General features: G+C 37.0%; 1 protein-coding gene across 1 annotated transcript; it reads right to left on the reverse strand.

The window, feature by feature from the left end:
- Nucleotides 1–4,530: 4,530 nt before the first annotated feature.
- Nucleotides 4,531–6,142, reverse strand: LOC108010014 (uncharacterized). Its single transcript, XM_017074810.4, has 2 exons — nt 5,721–6,142; nt 4,531–5,663 (listed from the first exon to the last, which is right to left on the reverse strand). Exons 1-2 carry the CDS (start codon nt 5,959–5,961, stop codon nt 4,678–4,680), a joined length of 1,227 nt encoding a protein of 408 aa, XP_016930299.3. The 5' UTR covers nt 5,962–6,142; the 3' UTR covers nt 4,531–4,677.
- Between the last annotated feature and the right edge of the window lie 15,554 nt (nt 6,143–21,696).

The following is a 21,696-nucleotide window of genomic DNA, read 5'->3' on the forward strand; positions in this document are numbered from 1 at the left end:
TATTACTCTAAAATGAATTATTGTTGCAAAAACTTAAATGTAAGTATTTTTTGCAGATCAATTTTATTATATTGAACTATCAAATGTTTGTATAAGCTGACATTGTGCTCAGTTACTTAAAGGCTCTTAATCCTTTTAAAGTTGGAGAACCCACTTTTGACTATTGGAGTTTTGCGCACAAAAGCAGGCAGCACTTTTCGAATTCCCTGCGATTCCAACACTCCAACGCACTTTTCCCAACGCACAGGTGACATCCGTTGGATAATATATGGTAATTTAAATTAAATTTTTTTGTAACTCTAAAATGTGAGTATTAATGTTGCAAATTCATATTTATTTACAGGTTTATTTTAACTATCAAATGTTCCTATAAGCTGACATTGTGCTCAGTTACTTAAAGGCTCTTAATCCTTTTAAAGTTGGAGAACCCACTTTTGACTATTGGAGTTTTGCGCACAAAAGCAGGCAGCACTTTTCGAACTCCCTGCGATTCCAACACTCCAACGCACTTTTCCCAACGCCCAGCTGACATCCGTTGGCCAGGCTTTGATGATGGCTAAAGTGCACACGTAAACACTTAACCTGGTCTGTATATAGAGGTAGTTGGAGGAGTGGGGTATAGCGTAGGAGGGTCAAAAAAACATGGCAGGTGCCCTGCTGCCTGTGGGTTGACTTAATTTCTCAACTGGCAGCCGGACAACTAATTTAAGAGGGAAAATCATTTTCGGCGCTTTTCCTTTCTGGCTAGTTGCCAATCAGGTCACGAACTGTCGCTCGTCCAGTTTTCAGTATTTTTTTTTGGGCCCCTGATTTTTCATGTTCTCCTGAAAGGGTCACAGCGAACATGTTCATAATGTGCGCTAATGTGCATAATGTATGCGAGCCAAAAACCAGACACGCATACTTGCACAGCGACAGTCCTCGTCCCACACACACTCACACACACACTCGCAATCAGGTTACACGTGCAACAATAACAACAACAGGAACAAGGTGAAACAGGCAATTTAACAAGCCATCAACGCTGATGGTGCCGACAATGATGTTGATGATGGGATGGCCCGTTCCCGGGCAATAACAACAAGCAGCAAACAACAAACAACTGGCAGCTGCAATAACAACATGGCTAAACAGGAAACACGGGGCAACTACCACAATCGGTGACAACACGGCAATATTATGTTGCACCTTTGCCACACACACACTCACACACGCCCCCTGGACTTTAACCTTTCAGCCGGCGCTATTTTTATAAAAAACATCACGCTGACAAGGCAAACTTGGTTGATAAATTGAAGACGTTGTAAGAGCTAATTAAAAAATGTTTTCATGGTCCCTAAAAAGTGAACCTTTATATATTCATTTGCTATTTTCAAGATGTGTAAGTAAGTCAAAGTGCTTATAAATTATTTTGATATAATATATACTTCGAGTATCAGTTTTACTCGTAAAATAAAATTATGACACCGAAAAAAAGTTAATAGTTACTAGGTTGATAATTTAAAAAATGGTTTTTTTTTATGATGAGATTGAGAAGCTAACTAATTCAAAGTACATCTAAAATATTAAAAAATAATACCAATTATTACTGTAATATTATTACCTCTGTGCAACAGTAAAAAAGTTATTATGTTCTTATAAGCAATGCATACTTGGCTGATAAATTGAAGACATTCTTTTAACATGCCTACAAACGACTTCGAATAAATATTTTTAATTTTTAGGAAGCGATTGGGAAGCTAAGTAAGTCCAGGAAAGATAACCATATTTGTTAACAGTTCAAAAATGATATTGATACGTTATAATTTTTCTACATATTCGCTCGCAAAATAAAACTAAAGGATCGAAACCATTTTTATTTGGATACCCAAATCATGGTAAAATCCAATTTCAGCCACCATAAACTTCGCAAGGCGGGCCAAAGGAAGATCCAACCCTTTTTGCAAGCACTACGAGGATGAAAAGAAAGCAGCCTGCTTTTGCACTTTGCACTTTCCACTTTGCACACGGCGGCGGAAGCACGAAAATTAAGGCAATTCAGTGCGGGTTCTGCATCTCGTCACGTCTTCTCTCGAGGATCACGTAGTGACCCACACGCTCGCCCAAAAAGGGAATACTTGATGCAAAACTTTGCCCTTTGCCGGCTAGAGCTTATCGCTGGTGCTGCATTCAATATTTATTACGCATACGACCGGGTGGCACGCCCGGCTAAGAAGTGGCTGCCAAGGCCCAGGCTCACCTGTAAGTGGCTTAATTAGTGCGACAAAGTGTTTGCCAATTCAGAGTCCCCCTTTCGGTGGTACCAAATTGAGGCCCTTAATCAGCTTACACATCTCGGGGAATATGGAGGGCCAGCTTTACGGATTTTCCTATTCATTGGTCCAGCAAAGTCGACCGACTGTTGGCAGACCTAAAAAGTCACCACTTGTTGCTAGGATATAGTTAAAAAAAGAACAGAAGTTCCGCATAAAAAGATACTGACATGAATTCTTGACCTTGTTCTATTGGATTAAGTTGGATAATTTCATAATCTACTTAGCATAAACTAGTATAAATCACATAATAAAAAGATAAGCAAATTAGAGTTAATGTAGTAAAAAAATCCATTTAACACTAAGTATGTATTATTTGTTTACTTTAAGATAAACTTGATAGTATAAAGTATAGCATTTAGCAACCTTTGAGATATAAATGCGCTGCCTTTTAAGACATGTATGCATTACTTATTTCTGAAGTGCAATTAGTTTTACCTCTTTTAAAGGATCGGCCATAAATGTAAGACCATTCAAAAGGATCAGCTTTAAAACCAATTGAATCGTCCTTAAAGTGAAAAGCTGGCATTTCATGCGCTCTGAGTGCCCTTTTCCCACTTTTCCCCTCGTTCAGCCGTCGAATGGAATGTATAAAATGTAACGATTGAGGCGGCAGACACGCCCACTCCCCGGCACAAATACACACACACATTTCTGCGGAAACACACACATCAAACCGAGCTGTTGATGGCTTTCAGTCAGCGCAGGGAATTCGCGGATTCGTATTGGCCGGGCACACATAACTCAGCGGAGCGACTGGCAATGATGCCAATGCATCCGGATCCTCGTGGGCTGCCAACAATTAACAGCATAAATTTAAATATGCAATTAACGCAACAGCTTGAAGCTGAAAAAACGAGTAATAAAAAATAACAATAAAATGAACGGCAAAATGAGCAGAGTCAAACGCTGTGGGGTAAAACAAATTTCAGAACAGTGCTTACTCGCGAAATTATTTTTAAGTATTCCATAATATATTTAATAATAATATATATATTGACTTTGAAGTGGATGGTATCAAAAGAAATAAAAATATAAAACGCCAATGTAGGTAAAATATTATCTAAGCACAAACACTTTTGGAAAATATAATAGATAACATTTCTAAAAGCTAACGATATCATTATGGTTTGAATGTAATAAACAGAAAATATATTTTTTCACCATCTTATTATATAGGCTTTTTATCGTTTAATGATTGGTATATATCAAATAAGTGGATCAATGATAACCAACCACTGTAATTTAAGCAGACCAAGGAAGCAGGGGCAGTAAGGCCGACAAACTTAGTGAGTTGGGGGGATCAGAAAGGTCAAAGAATTGGTAGAGTGGAAGGAAGTGAGCTGCAGCAAAAAATCAGGCGACAATAAAAGCCAAAGGTCATTTTAACCCAAGCACGCAGAGCAGTGAAATGCATTTGATTGTTTGTATTTTTTTTTTTATGTTGGTGGACCATTCATTGTTTTTTTATTTCCAACAAGCAAAAAACAAGTTGAAAAAAACACAATTTTCCGCTTTATTTGCCCAGTGCTGGCGGTCCGGCAACAACAGCAAAAATGACAAGGGCAATGTCTGTGCGTTATATGATACTGCCACTGACCCCCCTTTTTCGGCACTCCCATGACCTAGCCTCCCCCTGCATTCCCTTCAACAACAACACCCCCCTCCAGGAATCGTTGCCATACCCACATGTCAATATTTTTGCGCTTCGGCCTCGGTTACATGGGCCCCCAGGGAATTCGTCCTGTAAAATTTATTTCAGTGCAGCGACAGACTCTTTACTGATGTGTAAATTGCTCTCTCTCCCGTTTAATGAAATTAAAACAAATTTCCAGTGAAATTTAATACATGCAGAAGCAGCGGACGGTGCACAGTAGGCATAATAATAATAAGCACAATAATGGTATTAAAATTATTGCACCTGGCCACTGCACTTGACAGGCCCACCAATAATATTGCAAAATTACGGTGCTCAATTACGGGAGTCAAAGTGCAAAGAACTGAAAAAAGGTAAATTCATTATTGCAAAAATATGCATCAGATCAAAATATCATAATATACTACATATATTTTATGTATAAATATTCAATACTTGATATATATTATATATATAATATATTATATATCTTTCGCTATCTTATTACACTAAGAGATATATACCAAATTTTATAAGTTTTTTGTTTTGATTGGGTGCAGTTTCATATAAATAATATAACTATTATCTTAAATATTATATTTTATTTTCATGCATCGAATCGGAAAGGAAGCTTATCAGTGGCAATACATTTTTGAGAATTGGAATGTTCAGAATAAATTGGAAACAAGACAAAGAGTTAGTTGAAGACACTTATGACCGGCATTCGTGTTACTCGCATAGAAGTCCCAAATTATACACGTTTTCATCTAAGGAGGGTTTTTCAAGATCGCCGGGTTGGGGTTCAAGATCAAGAAGTTGCTCGATGCTATAGCGCTCCACGACTTTTCCCTTCTGGTTGACTAAAATCTTCAACGGAATTAGGGGACTTCGACGAGTTGTCCAGTTGGCAAGAGGTCGGAAATGAGTAAGATTACCCCTGCGTTTCTCCGCTTCCAGAAGCTCAGAAGGTGGACAATATCGAGGCGAGGACGTAGCCCTGAGATCGCCCAGTCTGATGACTCCCGATGGCGTAATGTTGACCAGATTCGGGTTGACCAAAGGCGGCTTAGCTGGTCCATCCTTGGAAGAGCCATCTTGCTTTTCCGCATCCTTCTTAGCCATATATTTGGCTCGACATTGCTCGTCCCATTCCTTGGTGGTGGGTATGTACCTCTTTTTGGTGACCGGGGTCACCTCAATTTTCTTTTCTGATTCCTGATCCTTGGTACTAGGTGTTTTCTGTACTTTGTCATCATATCGAATCTTTTTCTGCTGCTGCAATTGCTGTTTCTTCAGTTGCTCCTGCTTTTCATTTGTCATTTCCCGAAGGATCCGCTCGATACGCTCTCTCTTTGCAACCCTCAAACGATCCACCTTGATTCTTTCCTCAGGCGTAAATCTTATGGGAGATCGTGAAAGATGGACTACTGGCTGAGCTTTATGGGAATTTTCATTTTCCTCGATCGGTGCGATTAAAGAACCCCGCAGGCGTCGTTGTTCCGACAATTTTAGGGCCTCCAAAGCTACTTCACGTCGTTTTTCCTCATCAGTATTTGAAATGACATTGGAAGTAGTCGGAACATTTCCATTGGGTGCATTGTTCTTAGCCACGTCTCCAATTAATTTTTGTTCCCTGGGCTTTTTCGTTCTTTTGACGCAAGGTAGAATCATGTAGTCCACATCACTTAATAAAACTACCTGAGCACTGCGGGAAGCTAGAGGAGATAATTCTAAAATATAAATTATTATTTAAATAAGATTAGGTACTTTACATCTTTCATATTTCTTGGGAAATCCTTTCCATGGCAACGAGAGGTTAGTTCTGATCTGCTCATTCTCGTTTAAGTCAACTAAGGCTTCGTCCTCAGTCGACTCTACCCTCTTGAAACGCGGCACAAATTCTTGAGCATTGACATTTAGCTTCACTGTACTTGCAGCCGCCAACTTGCCACTAAAATCTCCATTTCCCTCCTGGTTTTTCTCTAAATTAGGACCCTGACTCAATTTGTGCATGGTCCTTTCTCTTTTCCGCTATATTATTCTGTTCTTTAAAGGTTTCTCTCTTTTATGTGATAATTGCCTGCTTTTGTAATACTTGTACTAGACAGAAAGCTGTATATTTGTGCGTATGATGGAACCTACTCGATAGAAAGTGTTTTAAAGTATCATTCCAGGCCTACTTAAATATAAATCCTTTGAGTTTAAGTCAAATGTTTTTAAAATTGTATTTGCTATTGTTCTTTTTTCCCTACAATGATTTCCAGTGCTTAAATTTATTACAGTATCATTTCAGGCCTACTGGAGAAATAATTCTGTGATTTATGCAATTTAATCTGGTACTATTTTTTTAAAGGGTTGCAGTGGATTAAAGTGTTGGCAATTTTCTCAATGAAATGGCCATCTTAAACTCAACAACCCGTTTTTCCGATCACTCCGCCTTCTAAATCGCTTGGCAATCCAGGTACATTTCTCCATTGTTGACATTTATTCGCACAATAAACACAAAGCCAAGGCAGGCGGGGAAAACACAGGTAAAATGTGGAGATGGAGCTGAAGATGGGTACGTGGCAAAAAGGAAAAGCCAGCCAAGCAGTGCAGGCGGTAAACGACATTCAATAAAACGTTTAAAAATATTACAGAAAGAGCGGGAAAAGGAGCTGCAGACGAAGAAATGAAATGAAATGAAAGAAGCGCACAGAAATATGCAATTTCACCTCAATCAGAGTTGTAAAAACAAACAAACAATGGCCAAGTGCAGTGAGCTTAGCTCGGCAGGAGTTCGTCCTTGTCGTCCCCCTCCCCCTCCTCCCTCTCCTCCTTTTTGTACGACCCCTTTTGGAATAGTGGGATCACCCCCTTGGCCGGATGTCATGTGAGCCACATGCTGGGACTCCTTGAATCCTCGTTACCATTTCCATTTCCATTTCCCCCTCCTGTATCGTTTTGCAAGCTCAAGCGAAAATGCAAAGAGCAGAAAAATGCAATAAGTAAAACGTAATAACTGCTCAGGAGCTGTGAACGGTTGGCTCTATAATCAGGTTGTTTGGCGAGGGAAAACTATGGGGAGATACCTGCGATTTCGCTAGCCTAAAGCTGAACAAATCCAGACGTTAAAAGTGAAAGTCGCATACAAATGGATATAGAAACAGCTCTGATAAGTGTAGAGGGACAAATAAGAACTGATCTGTATCTGGAATAAAACAGATTTACAAAAAAATTGCTCTAGAATTTGATTGTCCATCATTACAACCAATATAGTCAATATCATGACACTTTATACTACTTAAAAAGCCCCAAAACCCATCATATAAGCCCAACTAAAATCCAAAAAAAAAACTCTAAGAACTTATTATTAATTATTTAAATCAATTAGGCAATCCCGGCCCCAAAATTTCTACAACATTGTCCGACAACTTGTAGGTCATCTGGGGATTACCACAGAGATTGGCGTCCACACATTCGCCTATTTATCCATGCATGGCATGGAGTGTTGCAAATTTTTGTGTAATTCGACTTGGGAAGTAGGTGAAAGTGGAGGCGTCCGCCACTAATGCATTTGTGGTCAATTTCCGGGTGGCAGGCGGAGGGCGGGTAAACGAACTGAGGCACTGACATCATTTTAATAATAAAATTGTTAACAGAATTGCTGTGCTTTTGTGTGGCTCGGGCCGCACACAAAAACATGTGTTGGCCTTGTTAGCAGCAAAAGCAACACACATGTGCACTAAGAAAAAGTTTGTACTAGCATTATAAATTATTAAAAATATCTAAATTTCTTTGTTAGTTTTATATTGTTTATTGCTCGAGTCGATGGCCATTGCAGCTGGCACATTGCACAGCTAAAGTATTTTAAATATTCTATATAGTTTAGGTAACCCTTGAAACATTGAATTGAATTAAACTCCTGAAACCCTTTTATAAAAACAAATTCTAAGTTACTTGAGAACTGGTTTTTTTTGTAATAACAGATGAACTTTTAAAACTTGAAAACCAATCTTCCCCCAAAAGAAATGATACCGAAAGTCGAAAACAATTTCGGTAAAATATGAAAAAAATAATTTTCAACATCTACAAAAATTCTTTTTTAAAAATTAAAAATATCTGAAAAACCTAATACAGATTTATAATTTTTTTTCAGTAATCGAAATACTTTTGAGGCCCCACGACGACGACCTCAATTTTGTCGTTGTCGTTGCTCCTGTTCCTGTTACTGCCACAGTTTTTGCCCTCTTGCAATCTAAATAAAATGAACGACGTGTGTGTACGCACAACTTTTGCCATATTTAATCGTATTTGCACCAACAACAACGGCAGGTATATATTTGTACATTTGTGTGGGAGCCTTTAGAGCAGGCAATTGTAGCAGTGGAGACAAAAAACAACAGGATCCCACTGCTCGCTTTTGGGCATTTGCTTATTATTGTTCGAAAACTTTTGCGCCCACACAACAAAAAAAAAGTCAGGCAACAGAGCTCCCACACACAATTGGCCTAGCCTCCTTGTTTCGTGCTGGGCAAATGTGTTTTTAGAATATTTTGTAACGCAAAAATTACCTCAAAAATTGCACAGATGCAAAATGGCACTAGAGATGGTCTTTTCACATTGAATATGTATTAAAATTTGGATGGAGGAATACAAAATAATATTTTGGTTAAAAAAATGTTGTTTAGAAAATCATAGACTTTTAACCAATTCACACTGTACTTTGTTTCTAAAAAACAAATTAGTTGTGACCTGGAAACTTTTGAAAACAATATAAATTGGACAAATAGCACAGCAAATTTATTAGAAATTTAGAAAATTAAGTAAACAAATTTAATTAATTACACTCCTGAGTGTATGTATGCTTCATATCTTTTTTAATTAAGAAAAGTTTCAATAAATTTGTAACTAATTATATTAAGTGAAGTTATGTTTAAAAATGTTGTCATTCACAAATTAGGTATTTCCCTTAAAATATTCCATCTCGAATTCGGAGTTGGAAGTTTGCGGCAGTTATGTCGGTTTGGCTTTACTCACAATTTTTAAGCTTGTTTCGGATGGTTACTCTGCTGGGGCAGCTTAAAACGTGCAATGGAAACTTTTGCCTTGGTCAGGTGGAAAGTTTTAAGACACAAATTTATGCCGGGACGGACACAAAGAGAGCATGTGTGCTTTGAAAGTGATTAAAAATTGGGTCAAGTGTTCGTGCGAAGGGAGATTAAGCAATTTGGCATCGGCACGCACACAAATCAAAGGATTTGGCCATCTTTTTTTATGAATCCCCTACACACGCAGCCCCAAAAGTTTCTCGCCCGCAACGATTTGTCATTTGTCGAGCCAGAAAACCCGGCTAAAAGTATACATTAAAAGAGGCAACTTCGAGTTAATTACAAAACGAGAACACAAACTGAACGTGCGGACAATGTCAGCAAGGTGAGGCCATCGGAACAACGAGTTAACCGGGAGGTGGCATCAACATCAACTGCCCCTCAACCTCAATGAAGTCAACCGGAGATTGCAGCACTCAGAGAAATGTTACCAAAATACTATAGCTCAAAGTGTAGTTATGGGATTGATACAAAGATATAGGGTCTTGAAAATATCATTACTATCTTAAGAAAAAATTTCGTGTCGTTTTATTAGTTTTTTAATAGTACATCTTGATCTTAAAATATTAAATCCAAAAAGAAATATTTTTTTCGCTTTTCAATTTTAATATTAAGTATATTTTCAATATCTATCTCAAAGGGTATCGATTGTAACCCTTTTTGTTTTGAAGAGGAAGTAGTTTTCTTACTATAAAATCCAAGTGCAGTATACCAATGTGTTGCCCGGGTTTGTTTTGGCTGTGGTTTCGGTGGCATCCCAGGGAGCGGTACCGACCCTACACCAGAATCACCGCCATAACCTCCATCATCACCGCCACCAGCAACTGCAGGTGGATCCACTCTGAGTGGGCTTCACTCTGCATGGCATTCCAGAAATAGTGCATCTCCACCGGGCCTGAAAATTCAGCTTGGGCCAAGATGGACCAACTGCGGATGTGAATCTTCAGATTCTTTGCCGAGGATGCCTCACTTGCTTTCCGTTCATTTCAGGCAACCCTACATTTGCCAATGGAAAGTATCATTTTCAGTCAGTCATAAGATGGCCAAACGTTTTCAGATTACCTTCTTACTTCAATCTTTTAAAAAGTATAATAAAATAAAATAGGTTAACTTTAGGTAGGTAACTTTCTTTGATAATATACTTTTCTTTTATAAAACGTACAAAAAACCACAAATTTTTCGTTTCTATATCTGTTGTGAGTTTTAAAGAAAAACGGTGGGTTTCTTTTAATTTTAATATATAAGAAATACATTTTTTTTTTATAGAAATAGGTTTATTTTTTTTTTTTTGAAATTCCATATTTTACAATAAGCAAATGGTTAAGTTCTAAACATTTTTTCCATTAACTTTTAACAAATCTCATTTACTAAAATAGCTCAATTATTAATTTTTATTATAACACATATATATGTATAAATACTATAGTAGTATATAAATCATTTCTTTATGCGTTTATTTAATCCATGAACCATTTAAGATTAAATCGCTCTTAGTTATTGGGTAAAATTAAAAAACAAATGTAAAAGTGGCCCGAAAATATGCCCTTTCCCGTTGCCAATTTGAAATCGGTGGGCGTTTGCTGAATTTGAGGGGCGTGCGCCTGCATATTTTATGGCTTCATCGGAGATGGACGGACGGAGGAGCCCGAGGACGAGAAGTAAAGTGGAACTGCAGCTGGCCACAGGACACGACTCCACTTACAGGACGTCCGTCTGTTTGGCTCTAAATTGTTGTTGTCCGAGCTTTGATTGTGGACCAGAGGATCCCGATACCCCTTTCGCCGCTTTCCTGCATATATGTATGTGCATATATACGCGTGGGTGGAAACGTGTCTGTGTGTATTTAACGTGCCTTAAATCACATTTGGTCTGTAATCAAGCTAAACAAATATGGGCGCATTGGCTGCGGAGGAGGTTCCCTTGTGACAAGCTTTCGTTACGAATGGGTAAACTTAAATTTAGACCATCCATCGGAAATAGTATCAGTGTGTGTGTGAGCTGGAGAATGCGGTTGCTGGTGTGCGTGGCTAACTGGGTCAATTGTTTGAGCTGATTTCGGCATTAACATACAGTGCGTGTGACAATAAGACGACAAAGGTTCTATCAACTGACTTTAACTAATAATTAAATTAGGAATATAATCACCCCGAATTTTGGGGTTAATGGAATTTCATTCAATCAATAAATTGAAAGTGATAAATAATTTTTAAAGGTATTTTAAAAACTCCTTTAGTCAGCTTTTCCCCGAAATCCTGGCCATTTTAGAGCTTTAGTTAATAGCCTTTAAATCCGCACATTTCAAATCATCAACTGCATTACGCTTATGCAACGCACTGTCCATAAAAACAGTGGAAAACTGCAGTTAAAGCGCTTATGCTCATGCATCCACGGATACATTTTATGGCCATGGCCAACCGATGGGCACTGCGGACATTTTATTGTCACATAGTCATCATCATCATCATCATCATCATCGTCGTCGTCGTTGTCATCACAGTGGGGGGTTGGGTTGGATTTTGATTTTTTATGCAAAATCAATATGAAACTGACAGTTCAAGCGAAGGACAGAACACAAAAAAAAAGCGGAAATCTGATTGAAAAATTGCCATAAATCGACGTCAATTCAATTAACATAAATTGTGTGATTAATGATTGACAAATGCTAAGCAGACAGTAGGAGGAAGGGCTCTGGTGGTCCAATGGTTCCCGCAAGTAATTGCTGCATAATTCGATAGCGATAACGATGAATGATGCCCACACGTTTTATACACCCTCCCCCCACAAAATATTCCAAATAATTTTTTAATTTCTACGCCCAAAGTGCCGGCGCCTAAAAAAGAACCCAAAATGTCTGCAGATCATTAATCATGCATTGTACTTGCGAGTCTCTGACCATCCACTCACTCCCCCACCCAGTCAATCAGACAATTGAATACATTTCAATCATTAATGGACCCTCCCAGGTGGAAGCCTCGATTCCCGCCCACCTGACAACAGTTGATTGGACTTTTCTAAGGGGTCAGAAAGTCAGCAGACGAGCAGAAGCAGCTTTCCGCTCATGTCTAATTGATGGACAGTCGTTGAAGTTGCCCTAATGACGGCTAAAGAAATATGGAATTATGATTGTTGGGTTGGCTGACGGTCAATGGAATATGGAATTGTTGGAGGCAAAGTAAAATATAGAGGGTATCCATTTGTTAAAATATTTAATATAAGTTTCTACAATTTTTGGTACTACAACAGATATTCCAAACATGTTGCATAGTATATATTCTTCATGATTTTCAACTTAAACATTATTATACCCTAGCGGCCAATCCTATATGATTTGCTCTCACTCTAACATTTAATCGAATCTGAATTGCATAAATGAATATGAATCAGTCCATTTTATAGCAGAAAGAGAACGCTTGGAAAGCCACAGCAATTATTTAGCCACGGCCCACTTTAGAGGTCGTTAATTTGCGAAACATTTTAGTGGCGCTCTAATCGATGTTCATTCATTGTCTGCGACATGAAAGTCCCCCTTTTTTCCACCATCCAAAAACTATAACTGCTCTATGTGGGTTATATTGCGGTCTGAAAACTTGTGCAAATTTATGCGAATAGGGAATTGCGTGGGGAAAGTGCAACGCATTGGCCAGACAAACATCAGATATTTTTGTTGGCCTGGGTCCAAAATATTTTTTGGCAACATAATTACTTAGTGGGGTGAGCGGAGGGGTTTGCGAAATGAATGGAGTGGTAAGTGCCATTGTAATTAGCAATTGTAATAACTCGTTGAATTATTTGCGTCGATTGAACAAACGCATGGAAACGCAAAACATTTCTGGGCAAGGGCTGGAACTCAAATATAACTTTCAGATAGCCCGCAGGATATTTTAGAATTCTTTTGCTGACTGAATCCTTTTTTGCTTTATATCCTTGTGTGCTCTTGAACTTGATATTCCTACATTTTCGGCTGGGTATATTAATGTTGATGGGAATAATATAATGGTGTTCATTTTATGTATTTATAATCAATTAAAATTAAAAAAAGTAATAACAAAAAACACTCTATCATTCATATCTGTAAAAAAACAATTATGTAAATAATTTTAAATATTTTTTGTAATCACCAAAGTAATGGCAAGCAATCTGCATTAAATGTATTAAATAGTTTTTAACAGTAATGTAAACATTTGATATTTCTTAGGGTACTTAATGTTTCGACTACTTTGCTGTGACTTTTCCCACTTTTCAACTCTGCCTAATCATTTCACCCCTTTCAATCAGGATGAGTTTTGTTTTTCTTGCCCTTTTCCCGCTAATTTCCTGCGCTCTTTTGTCAAATTAAAAACACACAGAAGAGACACAAGGCAAAAGTTTCCCTGTTTCTCGCTTTGTTTGTTTGTTGGTCGGGTTCATTTATCATGATTTTGTTTGGCGAACTTTGTCGCGTATGTTCGGTTCCTTGATAGGCGGGAAAGTGTCTCTGTTGCTGTTGTTTTTGATGTGAATGCCAGCAGCAAATGGCAGCTGTTGATGGTAGCCCCCACTTTTCCCCAGACTTTTCCACTGACTCGACCCCGCCCCCTTGCCAAATTGAACCCACTTTCTAACTCTCTTGTGTCAGGCATTTTCCTCTCGGCTCACTTTCTGTTTGTCTTTTTGTCGCAAAATTGCAAAGTGATTACTTTTGATTAGTTGCAAAAAGAAACGTAATTTGTTTATCGCCATCGCTGTTGTCGCTGCCTTGATAAATGTAATTTTGTCAAACTCGCTGATTACAGCTGAAAATTCGGGATAAAACAATGGAAAACAACGGCTAACGAGCGAGTGTTTGATGTGTGTGTGTCCAATCTTGAGTGACTGAGTGTTTGATGTTTGGGAATATGTAATGTATTGCATTAGTCGCTTTCATTAAAGAAATACAATGCTGCATTATCAATAATCTGAATACATTCCATGTATATAAATTTAAAGACCACATACAACTTGGTAATAAGTAGTTTTTGAGATTTTAAAAGTGATATATATTGTCTAACACATTTTTCTTTAAATCATAAACTATTAACATTTTTCCTTTAAATATAAAACTAAAAGCTTAGCGCTTCCGATCACACTTCTTAATATTTTTTAAAAGTGTAAATAGCATTTTGTTCTAATTACCAATATCCATCTATATGCCAAAAATTGTTCATATCAGACCATTCATTAAAAGTTTTAGCCAAATAAAGTGTGCAATCTAGGAAACTACCGAATTGTTACATGCATATCTCCATCTCCCTCGCACTTACAATCTCATAGTCGTGACCGTCGACCATAGTGTTTCTCCTTGTTTCATTATAATTTACTTTCTAATTTATAAAATTGAATATGTATTTCTAAAAAATAGTTAAAATAACTCTACACCCACTTTATCTGAAACTGAGATCCAAAACAATTTCTAGACTTGCATGGCTGATTCAGATCGTGGTATAAAAGTATCTGAAAGAGACGTAAACCACCGAAGCATCCGAGGGAGCAAGTAAAAACAGGAACCGAGCAAACTTAATCTAGGAGCAACCGAGCTTACATTTTTAAGCAGCTGTCGCTGCTTGCATGCAAAATTATGACTTTAAGCGCAGCTGGGGCTGGGATATAGTACACACAAATATATATTATTTGAGATGAGGGCCTCAGCCCAAGGACCTGCCCACTAACACACACGCACAGCTGCAGGAGCAATGGCAGCAGCACAAAAGGATAACATAGAAGTAAGTTATTCATTGTGCACGCAAACATTACGGAAGTCATATGTTTAAGGCACCGGGGGGGGCGGAGGCCAAGAAAACTCGGGGTGCGGAAGAGACCTGGCTAAAAGGTAGCAAAAGGTAAAACCAGCAGGCAGTCTAAACCCCCACCCACAAGCCCGTTTTGGCCAAGTTTTTGCCGAGCCACAGAAAGGAAATATGAAATATGACTCCAAGTCGAATTGTGAAAACTTGCAGAAAGGTACGAATAAGCATATCAAGATCATAAATAAAACACAGTGCGAGAAAGAGCTGGGGAAATTAAATTTTCGACTTGGCAGCTAACCGAAAAAAAAAGAAATAACATCCCTATGCGAGTGCACATTGCTAATATACGCAACGCGCTGCCAACTTTGATTTGCAAATAAATTATTCCGTTCGCTTTGCTCTATGGGCCAAAAATGAAGGAAATTCCTGAGAAAGCAAAAGCATGAAACAAAAACAGGTGAGGAATCGTCAGGTAAATGTAGAATCATTTTTTCAACGATTCATACAGGGTATACTACTAATTTCTGTCAATTGATCACAATGAAGTGAGGTAACCTATCTTCTAAACACATTTTTCTACCTTTTACTAAGCCCATTGAAATAATAGTGAAAATAAACCATTATATTTATATTTTAAAATCCATAAAAAAAGTAAGGAAACTTTAAAAACTAATTTAATTTATATTGTAAAACTTTAAAAATAAAATACAATATAAATAAAAACATAAATAAAAATAAAATAGATACCCTAAAAAATATAAAAAAATGTTTAAAAAGTTAAAAGTGTGAGTACAAATTTATTTTTAAAGTTATACTAACACTTTTAACTTTTTAAACATTTTCTAATATTTTTTAGGGTATTTCTGATCCCAAAACGAAACAAATCAGATACTCCCCCTCTATACCCTTCTTCTTTTCACCAAAAACCTTTTCCTTAACTTCCCCCTCAGAATTCTAACCAGAAAGTTAACTTGAACTTAAAATAAAAGTTTGCTTCGCCTTTTTCGGTTGGCATTTTTCGGTTTCGTTCTTTTTGCCAGGATTTTTTTTCTTAGCGTCCCACAAAGTCAAATATCATAAAGTTCGCTACGCCTTTTTGCATATTTTATTTGCGCTTATTTTCAAAGCGAACGAATAAATGGGGTGGTGGGATGTTAAAAAAAAGGAAAAAGTTTTGGTGCTAGGATGCTTTGGATGCTGTTGATGTTGCCGTTATTAAAACAAGCTGATTTAAACAGAGAGTAAAACTAAATTAATTATAGCTATACCACTTTTTGTTTAAAATACAACTCACATATGGTATTCTTTTTATAAAATGTATACTTGTATGTATGTATAAAGTATAAAAAACTTGATATAAAAAACTTAAATATTTTTTAAACATTTTAGACCTATGTATTATGTATTAAACTTTCAATTATTTTAAAAAGCAGACCATGAATTTGTCTGGTAAACTGTAAATTTCCGCAGCACTGACGCTTCCATCATTCAAGGTTTTTCTTTGCATTTCCCAGCCATTTCCCCACCCCTTTTCCCTCAATTTTCCCGCGCTCTCCTTTTGGCAACAATTAAATTATTCAACCGAAATTTGTTGAAGCTCCCGAAAAAGTCACGCGCACTTGACGGCAACAACTACAACAAACCCCAGCGTACAACAACAATAACAGTTGGAAAAACTAAGTTTTCCTTTCGCCGCCGTTGTTGTTGTTGCTGCTTTTGCCGCTTTGAGTTCCAGTGTCTTTTATTCGCCGCTTTTGGGTTCAGGTTTTATTTTCCAAATGAAATGAGTTTGAAGTGCATTTGACGGCGGTCGCCAAAGTTCGTCAGTGGGCGTGGCCGTGGGATTTTTCGGCATTATTTTTGTTGTTATCGTTGTTGCCGTTGTAGTAAGCATTCTAATGGAAAAGTTTCGCAGTTAAAGGCGCTTTGCCAGCCATGATGGTTTAAAAGCCGAAAACAAAATATACAGAGTTGGAAACTAATTAAACAATTTGTGACAAAAATTAAAGGAAATAATGTATATTTAAATATGTATTTATATGTAAGATATATTATTTTCTGGCTATCAAATAAATATAATGTATATTTTAGTACACAGAGAGAAGTATCCAAGAACATTGTTCTTGAATTGAGAACATTGTTCTTGAATTGAGAACCATTTTCTTAAATTTAGAACATTCGTTCTTAAAAACCGTACATTTTGGTATCAATACAAGAACGAAATGGTGAGAAGAGAAAAGTTAAATTGAGTTTATTTAACAACATTTTGATAAGTATACACTAATGACTGAAATACTGCCAATTCAACTTGATTGGAGCAAAATAAAAACATTTTCAACTCAAAAAATGTCGTTCTATTTTAAAGAATATTTTCAACTCAGATGAGAATGTCAGAATATTCTCTGTGTATATATTTATATTTAAGATACATAATTTCTATATTTTTTGGGTAACCCAATAAAAAAAACTGTTGCAAATGAAATAAATTCGTTTAAATTAAGCTCTTTATGCTTCAATATTCAATATTGACTGGACTAACAAATGCTGTAAAAAAAATGTTACATTCAGGTGGAAGAATTTTGAAAAAACTTTGAAAAAAATGGGGTTTAGATGATTTTTTTTTACAGCCTTTTACACTGGCTTTCCATGCATACACTTTTTATGCCAGTTGTTTCTGCGTTATATCCTACTATCCATTGATGATTTTTCTCACCTGTGCTCATCCCGAAGACCGGTCCTTTCCCATTCAGCATTCAATTCAATCCCCCTGTCCCTCGCTGTACACGGGTATATCCTTCTTGAAAGGATCTGCTGCATGTGTCATTCGATTCCGAGCAGCGTTTCCCTTTGGCTCGACTTGTCCGTACTGCACTTTAGCAGCAATTTACACGCAGAAAGAGAGGGACGTACTGTGGGCGACAGGGACGGACACTTACAGGCATCTTCATCTTCGTGTAGTTTTCTAGTTTTCTAGTTTTGCAGTTTCTAGTTCCCAGTTCCTAGTCCCGGCCTTTCCCGTTTCATTTCCTGGCCTAATGGCGCATGGTGTTCTAGGCCGCTCACTTCGGGCCACCTCTGTCATGGCCAGCTTTTTTACGGCTTTAAGCCTTTCGCTTTGGGACTTACTCATGAAGTGGCACTCCAGGAACATGTGTTCATATTCGAGGGGCTTTGCATCCAGCTTGAAGTGAATTCAGTTAATTTCTATTAGTCGGAAAAAGGGTTGCCAAAGACCTATGAACTCTTTTAAGCCATAAATCTTCATATTTTTGCTTTAAACTAAACTTTAATAATACTACATTTTTATTTAATGATTTCTACATTTAAAATTCACAATTAAGTAATTGCATTTACATCATAAATATAATATCAAGGTCATTAACGGCCTTCTTTTGCTGTGCATTTTCCCGTCTTTCATCCATCGATTATCCTTTAACAATATGTTGTTTTTTCCTTTGTTTTTCCTTTGTTTTCCCTTTTGCACTTTGAAGCGAATCGCCAGTCAAATAAAATGAACTTAATTTACGCATTTTATTTATACGCTTCATTAAAACTTTAAGTCGCCTTTATTTATGGCTCGTCCGCTGGCCAACAACATTGTTAATATTTATATTAAATTTATTTTATATATTATACACATTCGCCATGCACAATAACTTTGCGTTGATGATGTCCTTGTTTACTGTTATTATTCCGCACATATATCTCTCTTTGTATTGGCCATGAATTGGCTGACTCCGTCTGATGTCGCCTGCTGTCGCATAAATCGCACTCAATAAACCATATAGAAGGCATAAATTATATTTTGCCTGCTCGGAATTTTCATTAAGCCCATCCAGACAGTCAGAAAGGGAGAAGGAGACGGCCAGGATCGAAGGAGTATTGCACAAATTTAAAGCTCTTGAAACTTTAATGCAATTCCTGAGAGTTCCAGGCAGCTGCCATTCCAATTTTTATTGTGTTGGCCAAAAGAACCGAGAACAACAGCTCTCCAGAAAACAACCGAAAAATTAATGAGCGCAATAAACATTTTAAGTGGAATTGTTGGTGAAGTTGTTAATTTTTAGTGCAATTTATAATTTTATTCGCTGCTATGCGCGGCAAGTGTAATAAAATTTTGGCGCACACTAACTCTTTGGCAGAGCCCACGATTCCCATCATAAATAATCTGTTTACAAGTTAGTTAAGCAGTTTATTTTGGTTCGCAGCTCTAAAGGTAACATCTTCGGTGACCTTTTATTCTAATTTCCCCATAGATTGCCAACCGGAAAAAGGAGTCCTTTGGTCCAATTCCCAGGCACGCAGCTGGAGGACCTCGTCCCAGTTCTTTCCAAAGCTTTGTTTATTGTTGTGTAAGCCAAGCACGACACCTGTCGAGCCATTTTTGGTCTAGTTTTGTCTTCTGAACCCCCCCCCCCCTCCGAAAAAATTATTAATAATTTATTTCCAAGTTTCCCCAAACAGTTAGTTGTCTTGCCCTCTATTCGCCGCCATTCCATTTCGCATTTCATCTCGATAAGTGCCTGAAAGCCTTTTCTCACTTTCCGCGAATGTGTGTCCCTGTCTCTTTCGGCCGCGTATGTCCCTCTCTTTCGCTCAGCCTGTCTGCATTTGCCCTTCGGGAAGCTGTCCGTCATAATTGTGCAATCTGTTTCTGGCGTTTATAGCATTACCGGTTAGCACACGGCCGAAACGGGTTGAACTTGTTTGGTTATTGAATTGCGATGTGTGTGTGCACATCCATTTTAAGGTGCCTGGGGTTCCGTGGGTATTTATAGGAGCTGCTGTGGGTTTCCGTAATATAATACAAAATTTAATAGGCAATGACTTAATATATTGTACAGCTAGTTTTTAAAAACCAATGATAGAATGGTCAAAATGAATTATTATGCAAGTAGAGGTTGCAATATTTAATATAATATTATATTAACGTCCGTCATAAAAGTGCATTCGTTAGTAAAAACAAAATTGTACAATAAATTTAAGTTACAGAAAATGTAGCATACTTATTAGCTGAGTTTTATTTTTGCCTCATAATTATAATAATATTAATTAGTTATTAAATTAGAATTTTATATATATTCTATGATTTAAATTAATTGTACAATTTTGTTTATGCTAAAGAATTTATTTTTTGACAGCCATTAATACTGTATTAATTTTTAAAACACCAGTTCTTTTTTTTGGAAGTAGACATAAAGTAGCATGCAGAGAGTACCGGCTACTTGACTTTTGACCTGTGATGTGGTACTCATATGCATTTATGTACATATGAAGTAAAGCATTAAAATCACTGCCACTTAATATGGAAAAGGAAAATGCAGTTACCTGGGCACAGAAGGCATGCGAAACATGTTTTTGTGTGTGATTTTTCGCATGCGTTCCTGTTCCACCTGAGTATAAACTTTAAAGTGGGCGAAACACTAACATAACTTGATTTATGCAAGGCACAAGGGAGTGGAAGCGGCGTCGGAGTTTCGTGCACCGAAATAAAAACGGCGAATATTTAAATGTATAATGAGCAGCTGAAAGCTTTTTAATGGCTTTTCAATTAGATGAGGTCAAGCCAAGCCGCAGTCTGCGTTTACCTTCCCGTGTGTGCTTGTGTGTATTTCGGGCACTTTGTTTGAGTTTCAGTTCAGGAAATTAGCATAGCATCTGATTTTGGGCCACGACTTGAGCTTAATCATCTTAATTAGACAGCAGCTGGGAATAAGTCAACAATATAATTCAAAAAGCAATTAAAAGTGAGGAGCATACTGCTATTGTGGTTCATACATGAATCGGTATTGTTAATATAATATATGGTCTGATATTTTAAAAAATGTTTAAATAAAATATGAGTTAAGGTGTTGACTTAATTGTTTCATTTTAAACCTATTACAAATAATTTAATTATACTCTGCTGAGGTTTGATAATATTTTATTTTGAACTTTTATCTTGGTATGGTTTGGTCTTACTATAATAATATATTGTCTGAAATTTTAAAAAATCTTTAAACACAATACAAGTTAAAGTGTGTACATTATTTTTTTCATTCCTTACATATTACAAACGTAATTAAAGACTTTATCAGCTTTTCTTTATCTTGTTATGGTCTGTGTATAAGGTATCACTCAATTTCCACCTATTTAGTTTGTAATTAAAATGGACACGTTACATCAATTGCCACTTAACAATGCTGCTAGTGAAAAATAATTCCATCAACTATTACGCTAAAAAAGTGCCAAGCGAAGATTAAAATATTAATATAAGTCCATTCGTTTATGACTTGAATTTAGAAAGTTATCTTTACTTGAACAAAGTATTAAATATATTTAATATAAAATCCTCAAATTTCTTGCTTTTAAGAAGTATCAACATTTTAAGCCAAGATAACTCACAACAATAGATTTATACCATTCATTCATGCATCAACGGGACAAAAATGTCTACACAAACGTAAAAAAACAAACTAGCTGAGTTTTAGATTAAATTTAGCCTACTCGGCAGTCAAAAATATTCGAAATAAAAGCACAATCCTGTATGAGGACTAAGAGCCCATGCAGTTGAAATGATATCCGGCGGCTTTTGTGCCATTTGAGGTGATTTTTATGCTCCGCTCTCTGCCCTTTGACCCTTCAGTTTCGCCCTAATATAAACAGTAACTATTCAATCCATGAGTAGGATATATTGTATGTGAAAACCAATCTCCCCCGAAAAAGCGAAACAAAAAATGCCAACAGAGCATTTTTGCGTGCGTCAGGATTCTGCCGAAAATATTTTGCAAGTACAAATAAATCCATTTGAATACAGTTGCAATACAGGCATACAAAATCAGAAAAAAACGATACGATATGGAAACTCAGCGAAACCAAAGCGCCATATCACGAGTATTAGTGGATTAGAGGAAGTG

The sequence above is a fragment of the Drosophila suzukii genome, chromosome 2L (genome assembly GCF_043229965.1).
Source record: "Drosophila suzukii chromosome 2L, CBGP_Dsuzu_IsoJpt1.0, whole genome shotgun sequence".
Lineage (NCBI taxonomy): Eukaryota > Metazoa > Arthropoda > Insecta > Diptera > Drosophilidae > Drosophila > Drosophila suzukii.

Excerpts from the sequence above, each read along its gene's own strand:
- LOC108010014 (XM_017074810.4), bottom strand. The coding sequence starts at position 5,961 with ATGCACAAATTGAGTCAGGGTCCTAATTTAGAGAAAAACCAGGAGGGA. Across the intron at positions 5,664-5,720 it reads TCCCAAGAAATATGAAAGAT|CTTCCCGCAGTGCTCAGGTA; the intron begins GTAAAGTACCTA and ends TATCTCCTCTAG.